This window comes from Schistosoma mansoni (genome assembly GCF_000237925.1).
Source record: "Schistosoma mansoni, WGS project CABG00000000 data, supercontig 0037, strain Puerto Rico, whole genome shotgun sequence".
Taxonomy (NCBI): Eukaryota; Metazoa; Platyhelminthes; class Trematoda; order Strigeidida; family Schistosomatidae; genus Schistosoma; species Schistosoma mansoni.
Genome location: NW_017386026.1, coordinates 2,158,535 through 2,178,796, shown reverse-complemented (window position 1 = coordinate 2,178,796; position 20,262 = coordinate 2,158,535). Strand labels below are relative to the sequence as shown.

Genomic DNA, 20,262 nt, shown 5'->3' with positions numbered 1-20,262 from the left:
GTCTGTCAATTTAACATATAATCTAGACTGGTTGACATTATTTTTAAAATACACGTATAAGGTCATGTCAAAAGTTTTTTTCTACCTACTTAACATATTATATTAGCGAAATTCTTTATTATGTAATTTGAAATTTCTATTGTAGATCCAGATAATGGATAGTGTAACCATCCTCAAATGTATCACTCATAATCTATGTGGTAATAGTCACTTTGTTTCTCCAGCTTGAATGTGCTTTACTTTTTCATTTAAGACTTTTATATTATCATGAACTAGTTATGTCTTGAACGAGAATTCAAGGTGGGACAATCAATTTATTGTTTAATACAAAATTGCAGAATATCTCCATAAAATATGATAACCATATTTTAAGCGCTTCATTTGCAAATCATCCATCAATTATCCTTTACATTCCATTTGATTCTTCCAATTCACAATTCCTTTCCATTTCCCTTTCTATTATTTGTAATTTGATCTTCTTAGACTTCTGTTGTCTGTCATTTAACTTTTGATTAGTGTCAAATACTATTTATATCTGCCGACATAAGTAGCTTACACTACAGTTATAGCTTGCATAAACCGATTTCAAAACGTGAACTGAAAAACTAGCGATTGATTTTCAGTCTTCTCTACTTTCCAAACTATAAATAGCATTCGAAAAACACCTTTATGTTCAAATAATGTTATATATATATGTATATATATATATTGATGTTTTTGAGATTTCAATTAGTAATAATGAATGAAGTATCTTATATTCAAGATTTGTGTTGAATTATGAGCTAGAAAAAGTTGATTAAGTCAACATCCTATTTTCAATGAAAATAATTTACATTGTGTTATTTAGTTACTGTTAAACGACACTAATTCTCTACGCTCTTTATTATCACAATAATCAAAAAATATTCACAACTTCAATGATAACTGAAATAGTAAAAATTATAAATTTATATCTTTAGTTCATTAGGGAAACTCTTGAAAGACACATAGGGAAACCACTTCAAACAAGCAAAAAAATATAAATTTTGTCAATCCAAGAAAATGTTGAATATTTTAAGTGTTTTTAATTCATTTGGAATAATAATGTTTATTTAAAGCGAATTGCATACCTAAACACAGTCAAATCATTCAATCATTGAAAACACCCACATATTTACAATTTATACTATAATATTAGCAGAAGGGATTTTGTGGAGACTGGTTGGTCCTGGGTTCGAATCTCACGAAGCGAGGTCGTGGATGCGCACTGCTGAGGAGTCCCATAATAGGACGAAACGGCCGTCCAGTGCTTCCAGGTTTTCCATGGTGGTCTAGCTTCAATTGACTCAAGCTTTCAACTATGAAAATACTATAATATTAATAAATTTACAAATGAAGAAATCTGGATATTTTATTAGAAAAACTTAATGAAACATGTAGTGTAATAAAATGTAATGTTCAATTCTCAGTTTTAAATACAATCATAGTTACACTCTGATAAGTCTTCTAATTGAACGCTAAGCTCTTCCAGTAACCCCCAGGCTAAATCTACACAGCGAGAGACAAAGCAAACCATATAATGTGACAAATCAAGTCTTTAACAATTACTAATAAGTGATTACATTAAAAATTAAAGGTTTGTTTTATATGAGAATTTGATTGATTTACAAATATGGATCAGAAAATTTTAACTTATTGACTAAAGAGCAATGTGTTTTTCACTTTGAGTTTGATTCAGCATTGTTTTCTTGTGTGAACAGTGATAGTTTACGGAATAAAACTTGGTATCTTTCCAGGGTTACCTTATTTTTTGTGATCAACCACCTGATGTTGAAAATTACTTTCTAATAAGAGTATCATATTTGTAAAACCATAGATTAACTTCATAGTAAGAAATAGTGTTAATCAATAACTTTCTGTTCTAGATAAACAACACTTCGAGTTCCGTAATAGATTATTATTTAAAATATTCTTTGTTTATCAAAACTGTATTCTTTTTAAGTAAATAGAAATATGAACATTATGGGTAAATTCAAAGAAAAATTGATCCTTTGAGACAAATGATTTTCGGTAATATAATATTAATTATTATAAACATTGGAAATAGCAAACAATTGTCAGATACATTAAATAAAATCAATGTTATAACTTGTAGCCTGCCTGCGTTCTTATATATTATATGATGTAACGATGCTGCCAATTAGAGAGCAGCGATTTATTGATCGGATCAGTAACATACCAAACCCGTACTAGCAGTCTAGAGCACTTGTCGGTCCTGCTTTCTGCCTAGCTCAGCCAGTAAAGTCCAGAATACCAATAACAGTTTCTGCAATATGAATCATTTATTTCAAATATACTGAGTTTATATACCAATCAAATTGACCATATCGTACCATAAAATAGAAAATAACATTTGTATAAGGTTTAGCCAAATGTGGCTGTGAATAAGGGGAACAGTAATTAATCGATTGAGGATAACTCAAGAATGGTAAACCCTATAATAATAGTTCATAGGTCAAAGTAAAGCTTATCATAAGAGGGACACAAATATGAATAGTTTAGTTACTTACTCATTATAGAATAGGAAATATACACATCATATTGGTTCATAAATAGTTCTTAAAAGTTATCATTCCATTATATTAAATAAACTATAAAAATATAATTGAAATTTATCTATTTATCATATTATATTTCAGTCTTATTATTTACTAATTTTTTTTCTATTTTTTTTCTTGTTTTTAAAAATTAAAAAATTAAAAAAAAAAAAAGAAATTTTATCCGATCAATATATTACGTAATATTGCTATAAAATACTCAGTAACTAAATTTATTTTTCACATTGATATTGATTTTTTACCACAAGAAAATATTATTGATTCTATTGAAAAATCTATCAATGAATATTTTATACAAGTAAGTTAATCATTAATTAAAAGAAATTATATTTTATAAATATATTAATATTTATTTTAAACAAGACGTTGGCATTTAAGGAAGTTATAAGCCTGTTACTCCCAATGGAGCATAAGTCGTCGACTAGCATTCTCCAACTCACTCTATCCTGGGCCTTCCTTTCTAGTTCTATCCAATTTTTGTTCATTCTTCTCATGTCTGTTTCCATTTCTCGGCGTAATGTGTTCTGTGGTCTTCCTCTTTTCCTTTGGCCTTTAGGATTCCATGTGAGGGCTTGTCTTGTGACTCAGTTGGGTGATTTCCTCAATGTGTGTCCTATCCACTTCTAGCGCCTCTTCCTGATTTCTTCCTCTACTGGAATCTGGTTTTTTCTCCCCCACAGTAGAAACAAACTAACTTATATACAATTCATCTTTCTATTGGTTATTTGAATTTTCTCATTGTTGTTTAGGACTACAATTGATCGGTCTCTTATTAGTAATATGTGCATCTTGTAAGTATTTCCACGATATTGCCTTAACTCACAATTATTATAAGCATAGATGAATAGTGGCTAGGACTCGTATTTCATCCAATTTGAGACTCCTAGAGTCAACATCAACTTTGGGATGCCTTACATATAGATTGTATAAGTTATTTTCTGGAATAATTTTTATGAAACTGAGAGGATAGTTCATAAGTTATATACAGGTGTATGAGTAAAAGCATTCTCTGCTCTAAAATACTTTTACCATGTTCTATAATTGTAAATAGAAGTTCAATGAATTGAGTTGTACAGAAATTTAGGGTAAATTTTTATAAAAAATAATAATTCGACATTATAAGCAAGCGAAATATGTAAAATTTTACAAAGATCTTCAAATGACTACCTTAAAACAAAACGGATTATTTGGATGAATAACTGTCTTCAATACCTTTATCTTCAGGCTCACTAGTAATGAGTCTATAATTATTCTGTTCTTCTATAAAGGCCAAAATAAGGCATGCTAGTTAATCAAACAATGTTTATGTTATAAGTGATCAACTTTCACATCTGTTACGGGATAAATATTTAACGATAGTATTATATGTAAATTAGAAAGGTCATTAACTAAAAGTCAGAATGATTCGTTATAAGGTGTCAAGTTCGAATGAATGATGATGAGACAAATCATGTGAATAAAATGCATATCTGGAGAACTTTGTCTCGTTCATGCAGAGAATAATAATAACATCGGGTGAATAAAACATGTAATGAGAGAGGTGCTGTCAAGGTTATTATAACAGGAATTCATTTAAAACGGGAAATATGAATGCATAGATCTAGAAAAAGTCATAGCAGACATGAATACAAAAGGGACCGTAAGGGACTAGGGGTTTGTAATATTCAGTTTAGGTATATGGTGATCCAATGGTCGACCAGGATAAACACATGGATTGAACATGCTTTTTTGGATATATAAGTTTGGTTTTCTGGAGTTGATCCAGATGGATTCAGCCATGTAGATAAGTAGATTGTTTGGAATTTGGTACGAAAGATAGAAAGCTTCATTTATTTTAATAGGATGTTCACTATCTATCAAGTGAGAAATGAGTTGTTAAATAGGTTTCATAACTCCTTATTCCAGTCATGCCGGTAGGTGTTCAGGAGCACGCAAGGATAAACCCCTCTGAGTATGGCCTATGTAAGTAGCTCCACGAGAGCAGTTGAGTTGGGGCTATCATCAGAGGAGGAGCCTATCATCGATAACTTATCCTTGAGTTGTTGTGTAAGTATTGGTTTGGTTGACAAGATTACGTGAAACTTGGTGGCTTGAAATATCCTTTCAATAGATCTTTTGAGTCAACGTATTAAAATGTCACCTGCTATGTTCCATATAAGATTGAGTTTTAGATTAAGGGTCTTCTCATTTACTGTGTCAGAGTTTGTTCTAACGGGAATTTTCTGACGAAGTTATCTGGACATCCATTATTTCGTAATGTATTCTTTAGCTTATCTATTTCACTATTTACACTATCCTCGCAACATAATGGTTTGATACTATGGCTGAGACTTTTAATCATAATTATTTTGTGCTGAAGAGGTGTAAATCTATGAAAATAGGTATACTGACCCACCCATATATTCTTACTGAATCAATTTTTTTAAGTGGAACTACCTATCCTTCTAGAAAGCAAGACATCATTGAAGACTATACTGTTATTAGTTTCCTCTTCACTAGTGAATTTAATATATGGATGAACGTCATTAAAACTGTTTAACAGCTCCATTTTATTAATATTTTTGTTGAACACGACAAGCGTGTGATATATACACCGATAGTAATAATCTAGTTTATTCAAGATGTCTTTCAACTGTTTATTTTCCAGTTTGGCTAAAAAAATACCAAGTACTTAGAAGCATACTTTACTCTTCATTCAATTTCATTCTACAGTTTCAATGGGGATTTAGAGAATTTATTGAGTATAACTTCACGACTATGTAAAGGGATTCACTCATTCATAATGATGCTTAGTTACAAGAGTTTTTATAAGTAGTAACTCGTGTTCTTTTTTTTAAAAATGTTATATATTTTTTATTATTATAGAACAATCAATCACAAAATATTTGTTTAGTAGTGCCAGCATTTGAAACTTTTAAAAATCATTTGAAACTACCAGAAACAAAAGAAGATTTGTTAAAATCTTGGGAAATTGGAGAGATTTTACCATTTCGACATAAAATCTGGTCAGCTGGTCATATGTCAACGAATTATTCACATTGGAAATTGTCTAATAATGATTATGAAGTATGTCGATGTTGAAAAGATATTCAATCTTAATATATGTATATAAATAGGGTATTTTCAATATTATTGTAGTTATACTATTCATTGGCTAAGAAATTCAATCTATTCACTCTAAAGCATATCTTAATACAAGTGTAAAATTAATATACAATGAGAGTTTAGAACACCTGATGAAAATTAACTAAAAGGGTAATGTTAAATGGGTTATTCTCCATCAACTGTTTGGCTTAAAAATAGTTTACTGGACTCTCATTGCTTCACAACTCAGAATTCACACTGATTAGAATCAAAACGTCTAAAGTAGATATTCATAAAAGAGACACACTTTCTTCATAATGGTTAACTTGAAGAATAGTATTTAGTGGCCAGGTATCTGACTCCATTTGGACTGTATAATCGTTACTGAGTTATTAAAATGTATATCTCGGCTACTCTCGTATATTATTATCGACTTAAATTGAGTTAATGAATAACGAAATTAAGTAAGTCAAATACAGGAATAGATTTCGAATACGTATATTTCACACAATCATTAACCCAGACAGACGATCGAAGAAAGCGAGGAAAAGAGAACGAAGAGAAATGAAATGCAAAGGAGAAGACATGTAAGTCAACTCGAACTGATCAAGCGTGAATCAATATTTATAGTCAGACGAAAATGAGCTACAGACGTATAATGAGTAAGATAAGAAATGAACACAAATACGCTTACATAAAAACAGTCAAGGTTGAAAAGGGAATAATTAACAAGGTCAAAAATGTAACTAAAAAAGAATGAATAAATTGGCCTGCCCGGAAGCTAGAATAAGCTATGTGGACTTGCATAGCAACCGACACTACAAGTAAACCCTGTGATATCTTTTATACATGATATCTTTCTGTATTTTTTCATACATGTTTCACAAGTTTTCCTTTAGAAACCCTATTTGAATACAATTTTGTTTTAATTTATATGTGTCTATGATTTGCTAGATGGATTCACTATACACTTGCATTCATAAATATACATTAAATGTTATACTTCATCTTTCTTTGCAAACTTGTAGACTGTTGGTTATTTAGAAGATTATATTCATTCAGAATATAACATAATTTAGAGTATCTGCTTTAGTATGTTTAGATGATAGATTTTGTCTGTACTCAAGTTAGTAAATGAAGCTAGAACTGACAAAGTACTGGTATGTATTCAATTTTCTCTCTTGTTACCGAACATTATGTTTTTATATAGTACATCTTCAAGCTATTGATTTAAGGGATCATGTATCCTTGTTTATATATGCTAGAAGGTAGAGAGACAATTTCAGTGGTCATTTCAACGATTTATCTTGAATATTAAGTAAGGAAATCTACCCACCTAGACATAGCGTTACAGTGATTATTGGTCACCTTGAACTTCCAGATTAATGAACTGAGTAGAGTAGCGTATTGGTAATCAACCAACATTCAACATACAAAACGTTAGTTATTTATATTTTAGCCATGTCGAACTTCTTACAGTAGAATTAAATGCAAGAACTTCCTTCCTTCGCATCAGTAATTTTTGAGTAGCTTTTTTAATACTCACTCAAACTTTTGACCAGTTAAATCAGTAGACAAAATAGGATGGTTTTTCATCTTCATAATGATGTATAACCATCACCTGTAATAATATTACGTAATTTGTTTGATACTTTTCATGTTTTCTCTGTTAAAGGTACAATGGTCAGCAGATTATGAACCGTATGTGATTGTCTCACGTCATACAACAATGTTTGATGAAATTTTCATTGGATTCGGTTGGAATAAAGCCTCATATATTATGGCATTAGATGCATTAGGGTATAAATTTATTGTTTTAACCAATGTATTTCTTATACATTTACCTCATCCACCAAGTTTTGAAGTGTTTCGTTATAGAATGAATTCAGTTTACAGGTGAGTTATTTAAAAGTTACCTTCAATTATAGTAAAATCTCATAAGACTCTGTATTGGATTCTATATAAAAATTAATTACCTACACTTACTGGCTTTCGTTTGTCAGCTCACAAAATATAACCAAAGTAAATCGAAAGCTTCAGTTGATATTATCGAAACATGATACCCGAACACGGTCAAAGTAACGAATCTTTTGATATATCATATTTATTGAGATACAACATCTGAACACTGTCTAGTAAAGTTATTTCATTCTTCAGGAAACAAATATCCGTCAATACTAAAGATTAGTGTATGACGATGTTGATTATTCTAGAGACTACTCTGGAAAGTATAAGCTAAGTAGTCCAGTCTCTTCTAAAGATAATGAACTCTGCGCGTCTGAGGTCTTCAGAAAAAAAATCAAGAAGAATGTGTAACTTGTATCTGCTAAGCTAATTTTGCTAATCACCATCTTGATTAGGAGTATGTATTCAATCTGGAAGTCAATGGTTTAACTGCAAATATTAGAAATAAACAGAGATATATAATTACTGAAATATTTTGTTATAGCAGTCCAATGTTAAACGTTTAGTAATTAGTTAACGATCCTCAATAAATTATCGAGTTAATTTTATTAGTCCTATGACGAATCGACAACTAATTTTTAATGTAATATTCGTCTAGCATGTTCATCAATAGAATCCAATCATCCGATTTGTTATCAGAAGGGGTTTTGTGGAGATTTTAGTAACTTTATAGAGTTGAGATCATGAATCAATTGAAGCTAGACCACCATGGAAAACCCGGAAGCACTACATGGCCGTTTCGTCCTATTGTAGAACTCCTCAGCAGTGCACATCCACGATCCCACCTCGCGAGATTCAAACCGAGGATCTATCAGTCTCACGTGCAAGCACCTAACCATTAGACCACTGAGCCGGCATCTAACTGTGTTAATATCTAACTACAACCGATCCATGAAATTGAGCAACTGTCCACCACTGTCTTCAGTGAGTTGATATCTCCCAATAGACCTGGTTGAACTCCACTGGTTACTGCTTCTCACTAGAACTCCAGGAAATACCTCATGGAGCCAGTCACTAGTGAGCACATGATCCTTATCAGAAGGGGTTTTGTGGAGATTTTAGTAATTTTATATAGTTGAGATCATGAGTCAATTGAAGCTAGACCACCATCGGAAACCTGGAAGCACTGGACGATACTTTTCTAAGTGTATTCTGAGTAGAGAACATGCATTTAGTTTCATTCTCATAAGACAATTTCCTCGAATTTTTAACAAATGTAACAAAGTTGAGGATTGGATATGAAACTTCATCAGTAATTTAGATATTTTCCAGATCTGGATTCTTCCACAGACGAACTTACTTTGATTTCAAGCAATTTCGCACATTGTTCACAATTAGATATTGTGAATTATTAAATATGATATCATTGATTATAATATGTCATTTAAATCATAAGACTTTTAAGTTCTTGATTTAGTTTCAAGTGTCGTCATAGATGTATACTACAAACAAGTTTAAAACAAATGAGGTATATCCTGGAGTTCTAGTGAGAAGCAGTAACCAGTGGAGTTCAACCAGGTCTATTGGGAGATATCAACTCACTGAAGACAGTGGTGGACAGTTGCTCAATTTCATGGATCGGTTGTAGTTAGATATTAACACAGTTAGATGCCGGCTCAGTGGTCTAATGGTTAGGTGCTTGCACGTGAGACTGATAGATCCTCGGTTTGAATCTCGCGAGGTGGGATCGTGGATGTGCACTGCTGAGGAGTTCTACAATAGGACGAAACGGCCATGTAGTGCTTCCGGGTTTTCCATGGTGGTCTAGCTTCAATTGACTCATGATCTCAACTATCTAAAACGGAAGAATTGTTTGGTGTCTTCCAGTCTTTAATGCTTTTTCAGATAACTTCAAATCTACATATAAGCTAACTTCAAAACAAACATTGTTCATTAATCCCTAATTTTAATGATTATGTTTAAAAGTTTAGTGTGTAATATTTATGTGAAAAAGAAACTGTTTAGACTTACCGAAAGACATCATTGTTTTTGATGGAGTTTTGTTCTCTTAGCTGGATGGTTTGGTCATGGAGCTCTCATCGTTCTTTTTAAAAACATCGTCAGCACAAACTTCTGGTAGAAGTGAAGTGTTTGAATTTTTCCACATTTGGTTCACAGCTTGTCCTGTACACATCGATATTGTCTTTTTTTTAAAATAAATTTTTCAATTATATTGTATTTATATTTACTTTTAGATCATGCATTGACAAATTGAAATTGGATTTTATTAAACGTCTAGCAAAGCAACATGGTGTACAAGCTTTAAAATATCTTCAATTTCGTAAAGATTCACAAATTAATTAAAAATAAAACAAAATATATCTAGTTGAATGAACATAATATTAAGTCAAGTGATCGCTCTTGGCATAAATATTCATCAACTAATATTATTTCCTTACGCCTGTTACCCCTCGTGAAGGAACATTGGCCGCCCGCCAGTATTCTCCATCCAACCCTATCCTGGGTAATTCTTTTCAGTTCGTCTTCATCCTGTTCATATATGCTTCTATTTTTATCAACCAATATGCTTCAGTTAAAATACCTCGTTTAATTAATATAAACAAAGAAGATTATAAGATGTAAAAGGAAAAAAAACAAAAGAAAATTATTACCAGATCCAGTATTCTCTATCGAATTACAAAAAAGAAGATCAAATTAAACATGAAATAAATTTTTTAATGTATTTCAACTTGTAAATGAATATGGATAGTAACACCTTTTTTATGTATATTATGAATAGACAGTATGTTTATAATATATAAAGTATGGACAGAAATTCCTTCTAGGGAATATACTTTACTGACAGTTTTACACATGTATAAATCTAACAAAATCTTTATTGTTTTGAATATTGAATAAGATTTCTTTTATAATAATGAATGGATTTTGAAGATTGTTCATTATGTTGATCATATCATGGAAGAATAATAATTAGAAAACTTTAGAAATCAGATAACACTATGCAGTTTTATTTGCCTCAGTATAAAACTACTGTAGTACCGTGCTTCGTTAATCGTTCACCTCGATAACCGTTATAATACAAATCTTAACAGTGCATAAAATTAGAAGGTAAAGAGAAGCGGCAACTACAGTTTTATTGACAAATGACGCAAGCCAGAAAGTTACAAGCACATGAGTAGATATCAGCGAGCGAAGTAAAAATGACACGCATTGAAGATGGCGGGAAAGCTAACTGGCTTTATCAAGCGTTAATCAATACTTATAGTCAGATATAAATAAATGACAGATATGTGATAAATAGGATAAGAAGTGTACACACACATACGCTTATATAAAAAATAGTCAGGGTTAATAAGTGAATAATTAACAAGGTCAAAACGGGACTCAAGATGGATAGGTAAATTGGCTTGTCCAGAAGCTAGAATAAAGTGTATGAGCTTAACACACCAACAGACGCTACACTTCACTTCATTCTATACATATAATATCGAGAAGTTTGAAGTTACTGAGTTCGATTCCTGTTGTTAGGTTTATGAGCATCCATTACCAGAGTTATCCCTACTAATATATGACATTGTTTTATGCTACTTGGTTTTCTACAGTCCTACAGATAGCCTTAATAATTATAAGTAATTTCTAATTTTTATGATCAAAGAATAATTTGAACAATCATCATTTGAATTCACTGAGTATTGTTTGTTTGAATCTTCCCATTGATGATTAGGACTGCAACTGTCAATCTCAAATTGGCATATGTGCATACTGTGCGTATTGCCTCTATATAGCCTTAATTCCCAAGCATTGTAAGCAAAGATGGATAGTGGCTAGCAGTGAATATCAACTCTGAGATGCAGGTACATCCAGCTAACGAGTCCAAAATAAGATGAAACGCGCGTTCTGGATTCCACTGCTAACCATTATCCATCTTTGCTTACAGTCATCATTTGGTTTTTTGATCTTCAACTAAGTGAAAGTTAACTTTTGATCAGGTAACATGCTTTTTAGATCGCAAAAAATATCCAAGAGTTTTACAAAAGTCAATAACAAGCTTTATTTTGGTTTATGTGTGATTCCTTTTTTTGGAATGAATAAAATATTTTTTCTAGTATTTTGTAGGAATATCAATTTCATTTGGATCATTTCAAAGTCGACTTGAATGTTCGTTTTAGTAAATATTATGAGAACTATAATAAGCCCTCCTAAAGATCAATAAATGGTTTACTGAATATGGCTATTAAACTTTCTAGATCCTGTGACATGTTAGTTTGAGTTACATTCAGCATATGGTTAATGTTTGCACTGAAATTCAAACTCAGTACTATTTGCTTGTGATTCCAACGTGTTATCTGCTAAGCTACTGAGTTCGAATAGTAACTAAAGTATTCAACGAGTATGAACATATCAACAAGGGTTTTTAATTTCCTTTTGTTGATATTTGGGACTTCAAATGACTAGTCTTTATTGCTGTGCGTGCATGTTAAGGCGAATTACCTAAAAATTGGGTCTTTTATTTCACTACTAGTTACTTACCAAATATACTATAACGTGTGACAAAAATGTATATCCGTGTAATCCTCTCAGAATGAATATAAGGCAATATAAACTGACCAGTTTCATTCCTGAATTCAACAACAAGAATACTAACATCAGTGACTTTCAATCATTATTACTTAGGGACTGTCATTTAATTCCAATTTAGGGATCATAATACAGAATCACTATAAAAAGTGTGTTTGCAAAACGGATTATTTACATTGAATACGTGTATGAATCAATCATCAGAAACATGTAGTTATTCAAGCCAGTCAAAATCTAGATTTCACTCATATCTTCATTTTTTAACAAATCACTTCTGGAACTATAATTAGCTCTAAAATGTTTGTAAAGCTTATTCGAAGCTACTACTATAGAATGTTCTTAACATGTTCGAAGTATAAGAGGCTTGATCATGGAGCATGCTACTATACTATACTATACAGAACACCTACACTCGACGGTTTATTTCAATTGCCTTTCAAATAACTAACATTTTTATGATCTTCAATCATCAGATCTAAGGACTGAGACTTGAAAATTATTGCCTACTGACAGCTTAACCGTATTTGTATCAACAATTAGGTTGCAGTCAACCTACATCTGGAATCAAAGTCAACTCTTCAGAACCTAACTTTTCAAAGTATCTAGCACACAAGATGCTTAAAATTTATGCAATGTTGAAAATGAATACCAATCATTTAAATTTTGAGACTTTAAATCTGAAAAGAAAATCAGAGTTCACTCATAATTATGGATACGGATGATATTTTAACACAAGTTAACTAAACGTTAACTAGGTATGCTAACGTTATTGTCGTTAAATTTGAAGGTAATGTTGTCGGTCCATTATGTGAATGAGATGCTTTGTGTTATGAAATTCCAAAATAATACAAAATATATGATTATTGGTTCAGCTGATCTGAGGTGATGATGCAAAACAGCCCCTAAGATATATGAAACATTCATAATCATTTTAAAAATTAATTGTCGAGGTGTTCAGTAGTGACTAGTTTTATAATATAGTTAAGTTGTCCAGTGAATCAATCGAGTATAAGTCAGTCATCTACAACTTAGGACCAGGAACATATATGCATCTGTCCAAGTTGCCATAACTCATTAGCACAACAAGATGAACATCAAATTCATAGAAATAGTTACTTCAATGGTATTATTATATAAAAGAAAGATTGCATATAAGGATATGATACAGGGACAAGGAATTAGTTCGTAGAAAGAAAGATATAAAATGATTTTAATCTCAAGGTTTAAGGTTAGACAAGAAGTGTATACACCTACACCATTGTGATCGATTCTGAGCCATGTCACACAGAGTCTCAGACCACTGGTTACGACAGTCGTGTGGGCCCCAACCAAGTAGTCTGCTTCTACCAATATTGCTCAACGAGAAGTTAGTGACTTTATGGACTGATTCCACGTTTAGGTTTGACCGCTCCCAACTTTCTTCCATCCGTCTGTAACACTAGTCAGCATTGCGCTCCATGATATTCGGTGGTTAGGCATGCGCAATACATAGCCCAACCAACTCAATCAGTGAAGATTTACAATCTTATCAACTGACGGTCATATACTATTACAAACCAGTAAGAATGTTTATTTAATGAACAACAAGTTGATGTTATCAAGCATACTGACCATTATTAGGAGATTTTAGCTTTAATTCTCAATCATCAAACGTTAAGATAATAAAACTAAACTTGAAAACTACTCAAATTTTGAACAATCCATCATCACCATCATCATCATAAAGAAAAACGCAAACATTGTCTTCATAACTAAGATTTCAATGATAATTTATTAGGTTATAATAATAATAAATGAAATTTAATATTTTTCTTAAAAAAACAAACAAAATTGTATTAACGATTTTTTTTTTTAAAAAATTTAAATTTAATTAATTTTTCTACATTCATACTTGGAAACAAGAGTAACCTTTTTTTTTTGTTTACTTTAGATATTAATCTGTTGAATTATCTTATATTATTCCCATGGGTAATGAATAAATGATTTTTACCAAAAATTTAACATTTAATCAAACTTATGTTACTAAGTAAAACTTCCCTATATATTTATACATAATGCAAAAATGGACATTAGATAATTCATTGTTTTCCCTAGAATAGTTATTGTAGTATCTTACAAACACAAATCTTCTGATTCATACTTTATAAATGTCACTAATGAATATATTTTATTAATAACAACATTTAAACATATAACTATCGCCAAATGATTAAAATTAAACATGTAAATCAATGAAAACAAACTCAATGGTCTAGACGTTAACTGCTCACCTTGAGTTTTTAATGTTTTATGTTCCATCTCCAAACGGGTTGTGTTGTGCGCTGTTATGAAATCATATACTACAACAAAACAATTGTTGATTGGTTCTTTTTTATTAATGGTTGTTTAACAAAGATTAGTTCGTGATCTAAATTATGAAATAAGTATTTTGCCCTATTATTACTAATAAAAAACAAAGTCATGTATAGACTAATTGCTATATACTATGGATACAAGATATAACGTAGAGGTCTAAATAGAAATTGTCCTGAAATATCTTGCAATTCGAAATAAAATAATGATCGTTTATAATTTAAAAAACACTAATATAAAGTAGTTACTATACTTATAATTGTTTTACAAGACGTTCATAATGTGTAAAGGGAGAAGGAACGATATAATATAAATATAAAAGCCAGTGGGTAGATATTTAAATGATCACGTTCCAATAAGTTTTCAGAATATTGGACAGTAATCCAGGAATGAGATACTTCAGTAAGATGCTTTATTCATTAATTCAATCACCAAACAGAACTTATAAACGGCAATAATCATGTATATTGATTATTGAATATGTACAGATGAATATGGAACGATGGTACATCAAAAACACTACTTTGTGGACTCATAATAATCTATGTATTCATTGACAGATAAACATACTTGTTGAGTCGATTCAAGGTGGATTTTTTTGAAAGACTTCTTACAAAAGTGATTTTGGATATAGGAATGAATTTCCTTGCTAAATATTTCTTTCATCATGGATAGAACTAATGATGAGCCTAGGAAACATACTTACCATCCCAAGAGCATATTAAAAGACTGATAGTGACATTGTTTGTTTCCCAAACTATTTAATCCATATCCTCATTGGTCAGCAGGAAACAATGAATACATTGAAGTCATTTTGGGAATTACTCAAATTAAAAATAACAGTATAACTATACCTGAAGTACCAATACTAAGAATGTTTTAGCTAAGGGCTTCTACATACATCAACAATAAGTTTAAACTATGGTTCTAACAATGAGTAATAGATTACAGACGAAAATATTATTAGTATTAAAACTTCTTGAGCGATTGAATGAGATACTTCGAACTATTCTTTAATCTATAAAGACGTTTAATTACATGGCAATGGATAAGGCTAATAAAAGTATTTTTGCGAAGAAGTTCTTATCCAAGTTAGCATGATTTGAATCAGTCTATGACATATATATATATAAATCGACGAATTGGGTATGTTTATCCAATCATGACTAATAATGAAATTCTGCAAAACTCTCAGTCTTTTAAGTTTTGTAATTGAGTAAATTCAATCACTAGTGCTTTTTTATTAAAGCTATGTGATCACAGATAAAGAATAGTACTTCATATTTATCTATGAAAAATAACAATTTATTTCCATACAACTTCATGTCCTACTCCATCAGGACTGAAGAAAATAGCGGAACTTCAATACAAATAGTAACTTTCTTAGTAATCTTGTATAGATATTAAACAAACGCTTAATAATAATGCTAAACAAATAAAGATTTTATCAGTAAGTCGGTTACATGACATCGCATACAGTCACTTGTTGAAGATAAAGAAGTGGGTTAACATTCTGTGACGAGACTAGATACCAGAAATCTAAGTTTTAAATTACTATTACTAACATTAAACATGTTATAAGCATACATAACATCAATATTCATATTAGGTGGAGTTGGAATAACGAGAAATGTGAAGGTGAACACGGTGATAAACTAATTTCTACCCTGTCTTATTCACCATAAATCTTATGTTTTCATTGATCGTCCATAATTATTGGAAAGTAATCAAGTATTGATTAACTTGGAGTTGCACTTAAAATATAAGAGATATGAATTCCTAGCAGAGTGTTCTCTTCTAAAAATAATGTATACTGTTCAATCATTTCGTTATTTTAATTATGACAGCTTTTTGAAAAATGACCATTGGAGTTAGTTTACATGTCGCATAAGTACTGAGTTCATGAGCAAATAGATTTTCATTTGAAGATTATGTCAGAAACTCCTACCAGTATGAATATAAAACAAACGATGTCTAATAATTTTGCTTAAGTTAACCATATGATATGATTAAGCCCATACGAGAAAAGTTGGTCTAAAGACTTTATCAAGAATTTAACATCAGTTTTAGGAGTAACTTCTTTAAGTTCATGAGTTACTTACTATAATTGAGTTTAGGTACTAATCTTAATCAGCGTATTATTTTTGTAATATATGCAAATAATTTGTAGCTGTCTAGTTTAAAACGAGCTGAATTTAATCAAATTTCTTTCTTCCTTTATTGGAATTTGAAATAATATTGAATCTGAATCAAATAACATGGCTGAACCAGTTCAACTACATATAAGAATATAGAAAGTTTTGTAAAAGAAGACTGTATTTACTCACAAATAATCTATACATATGAGTTATGACTTTTGTTAAGTAAATCATTCAGTTATACATTGAAGAACTTACAAGCTTGTATCCATATGATGTGGTAGATCCTATCAATTTGGTTTGATGTATCATACAATGAGAATCATTTAGTGCTGTCTAGGACAACATCGTGAATATAAATTTTTAGCAAACTAACGGATCATGATCGTTACACTTAATACAATGTTTAAGTAAAAAATGTAGTAAAATCGGAAACTAATTATTTTATTATCTAACCAATGTAAGTACAATTCAAGAATTGGTATAATCGTAAAGTTTATTAGCTACAGTTTTAAATTAATATTTTAAATAATATTACAATCAGAAGATTATTCACTTAGTCTTAGTTATCAGTTTTAGTAGCTTCTATTAACATAATCTTTAAATGTATCCCACATTTTTTAAAACCACCAACATACAAATCCATCAGAGAGAATCTAGGAGAGTAATTAATTGACCAACGTTTTATCATCACATTTCAATATCAAATCATGAAATATGTTACACAGGTCAAGAACTAGTTAGACTGATCAATTGCAGTCCTAAACATCAATGGGAAGATTCAACTAAACAATACCAAGTGAATTTGAATTTTACCCCATTGCACAAGCAAATGGCTATCAGGACTCAGTGGCTGAGTGGATAATAAGATGGCGTTTGAAGCGAACATTAGTCGGTTCGAGTCCCAGAGTGAATATCGACTCTGAGATGCAGGTACATCCCAAATGGGACGAAACAAGCGTCCTGGATTCCACTAATAGCCACTATACATTTCTGCTAGTTAGGCTAAGTTTATCCATTTTTTGAATTTTGCCTAAATCCAGTAAATTCAAAAATAGTCAGCGTTTTTATTCATATATTGATTGCTATAATTTTATTTAATAAACCTTCGAATCACGACTTAATTCTGCAGGACTCTATGGTTGTTTGTACTCAGATAAAAACATTCTGGTTTCGGTACTTTATTGAACACATTTTGTTTTTTTGGGGGGTTCAAGATTGTTGAAATGGTAGGAATGTTCAGTTTTTCATTCAATCACTTGAAAAAAACTATTTGGATTTCATTTGAACTGTTAATATCTCTACACGTTTTCGTATTTTCCTTCAAATATTCAAACACTGAATTAAAACTGTGTATATTGTTTACTTTTAAAATTACCACCATACTTAACAAACTGTAATTATTTACTACTGTGTTATGTCCCGATATGGTAACTTTGGGATCTATTTATGAACCAATACTATGCATATATTTTTATAACTAAACTATTCATATTCACATCCCCCTTATTATAAGCTTTATTTTGACCTATAGACTATTATTATACGATTTACCATTCTTGAGTTATCCCTAGTCTATTAATTACTGCCTCCCATATTCACAGCCACATTTGGCTAAATCTTATACTCATATTATTTTCTATTTTATGATACGATACGGTCAGTTTGATTGGTATATAAACTCAGTATATTTGAAATATAATGATTCATATTGCAGAGGCTATTATAGGTGTTCTGGACTTAACTGGCTGGGCTAAGCAGAAAGCAGGACCGATACGTATTTTAGACCGCTCGTACGGTCTCCCTGTGTCACTGTTCCAATCGACAATTCGCTGCTCTCTGATTGGCGGTCATATCACGTCAGACGTTAACAGGGCATCCACTCGGCCACAAGTTATAACAACTTCATTGATTTTTGATTAAACCAGAGAGAGATTACCTACCTATCTTGTAGTCGTTCAACTAATATAACGCTCATTCAGTTATCTAATGTATTTCAATATATTTTACGCTAAAAAAGTAATTTAATCCAATAGTAGATAATAATTTATGACATTTAGTTACTACTAAATAGATTTAACTTGCATAAAGAGAACAATAGGAATAAAAATTAGTCTGCCAAGTAGTGTAAACGTTTATTTCGACAATTTCCAGAAACAAATCACAAAACTGAGAAAAAATTTTCCAAAAAAACAGTTCACAAATGTGTCATTATGAGAACATTCAAATATGAACTTAACTTTTATTGTTGTTTCTACTAAGAATAACTGCCATTCAGTCTAAATGGACTGGAGTTAGAACTGTTAGCTTCAGGTGTCAATGAATCCACATTTTTCTTTAAGTAGTCTCTAAAACAAAGTATCAATTATAAAATTCCAAACTTTGAAAGTCAATGAATTTGTATAACTAATTACATACTACTTGTTAGCAACTAAAAAATTTAGAATATACTGATCAAACACTCCAGTTTTCACGTAATACAAGATGGTTGAGCAAAAATATGAATTTTTAGTGGCCTTAAATCTGAAACCATTTAAATTGCATGAATGATTGTTATTGAAATATACATGTCACCAATCCTCGTATATAATCACAGACTAAATCGCTTTGGTGAATAAGAGAATCAAATAAGTCAAATACGAGAATGGATTTTTGAATATCTAAATTTCGTACAATCTTTGATTGAAAAGCAAAGCAAAACGAAAGTGAATGAGTCAACCCGATTTAGCGAAGCGTGAATCAATATTTATGGCGGAACAAAAATAAGTTACAGATATGAGTAAGATAAGAAGTGCACACATGTGATCATATAAAAACAGTCAGGATTAATAAGCGACTAAGTGGTACGGTAAAAATGTGCCTTAAGTAGAATAAATAGATCTATCTGTCTAGAGGCTAGAACTACCTATATGGACTTGACATAGTACCATCCCTCACAAATTAATGAAGTTAAACATATATGTGATTAGATTTACGTTCAGTAGTCTAGATGCTAAACATTCAATACGAATTCGAAAGGTCTCGAGTTTGATCCCTGGTGAGGTTATGGATGAGCACTTCTGAGGAAACTCATACTAAAGCGAAATACATATTCAGTACTTTCTGAATTTCATCAGTTGATTTACATTGTTTCATGATCTCCACAAAATAGAATTTCTCTTGTTTAACTAAACTTAGTCCAAGATGTAATTTGCGAAATACAGAAATGACCAGCAGATTAGTAGAGTCGCTATTATAAACCAAGAAATCATTTTACCTGAGGCAACTTCTTAGATTCATTGACAGATGGGTTATATTCACAGTTGAAATCATGAGTCAATTGAAGCTAGACCACCATCGAAAACCTGGAAGCACTGGACCGACAACTCGTCCTATTATGGGACTCCTCAGCAGTGCGCATCCATGATCCCGCACTCGCGAGACTCGAACCCAGGACCTACCAGTATCGAGCCAAAGCCCTTAACCGATAGACCACTGAGCCGGCATTCAGCGGTGTTAATGTCTAACTTCAACCAATCCATGATTTTGATCGACCGTTCACCAATTGTCTTCAGTGAGCTGATATCTCTACAACAGACTTGGTAGAA

The 20,262-nt window shown here is 31.2% G+C and overlaps 2 protein-coding genes across 2 annotated transcripts in view; one reads left to right on the top strand and one right to left on the bottom strand.

Annotated features, from left to right (window-relative positions):
• Positions 1-13,001, top strand: part of Smp_146640 (glycosyltransferase-related) — a gene marked incomplete at both ends in the record, with an annotated part of 40,313 nt that extends 27,312 nt beyond the window's left edge. The window contains 2 exons of the mRNA XM_018790804.1: positions 7,357-7,577; positions 12,941-13,001. Of these exons, the coding sequence (XP_018646039.1) occupies positions 7,357-7,577; positions 12,941-13,001 (282 nt within the window). The remainder of the gene's footprint in view (positions 1-7,356; positions 7,578-12,940) is intronic.
• Positions 13,002-18,785: 5,784 nt separating this feature from the next.
• Positions 18,786-20,262, bottom strand: part of Smp_146650 (nalp (nacht, leucine rich repeat and pyrin domain containing)-related) — a gene marked incomplete at its 5' end in the record, with an annotated part of 26,404 nt that continues 24,927 nt past the window's right edge. Inside the window, one exon of the mRNA XM_018790803.1 lies at positions 18,786-19,023. Within this exon, the coding sequence (XP_018646038.1) occupies positions 18,933-19,023 (91 nt within the window). The 3' untranslated portion in view covers positions 18,786-18,932. The remainder of the gene's footprint in view (positions 19,024-20,262) is intronic.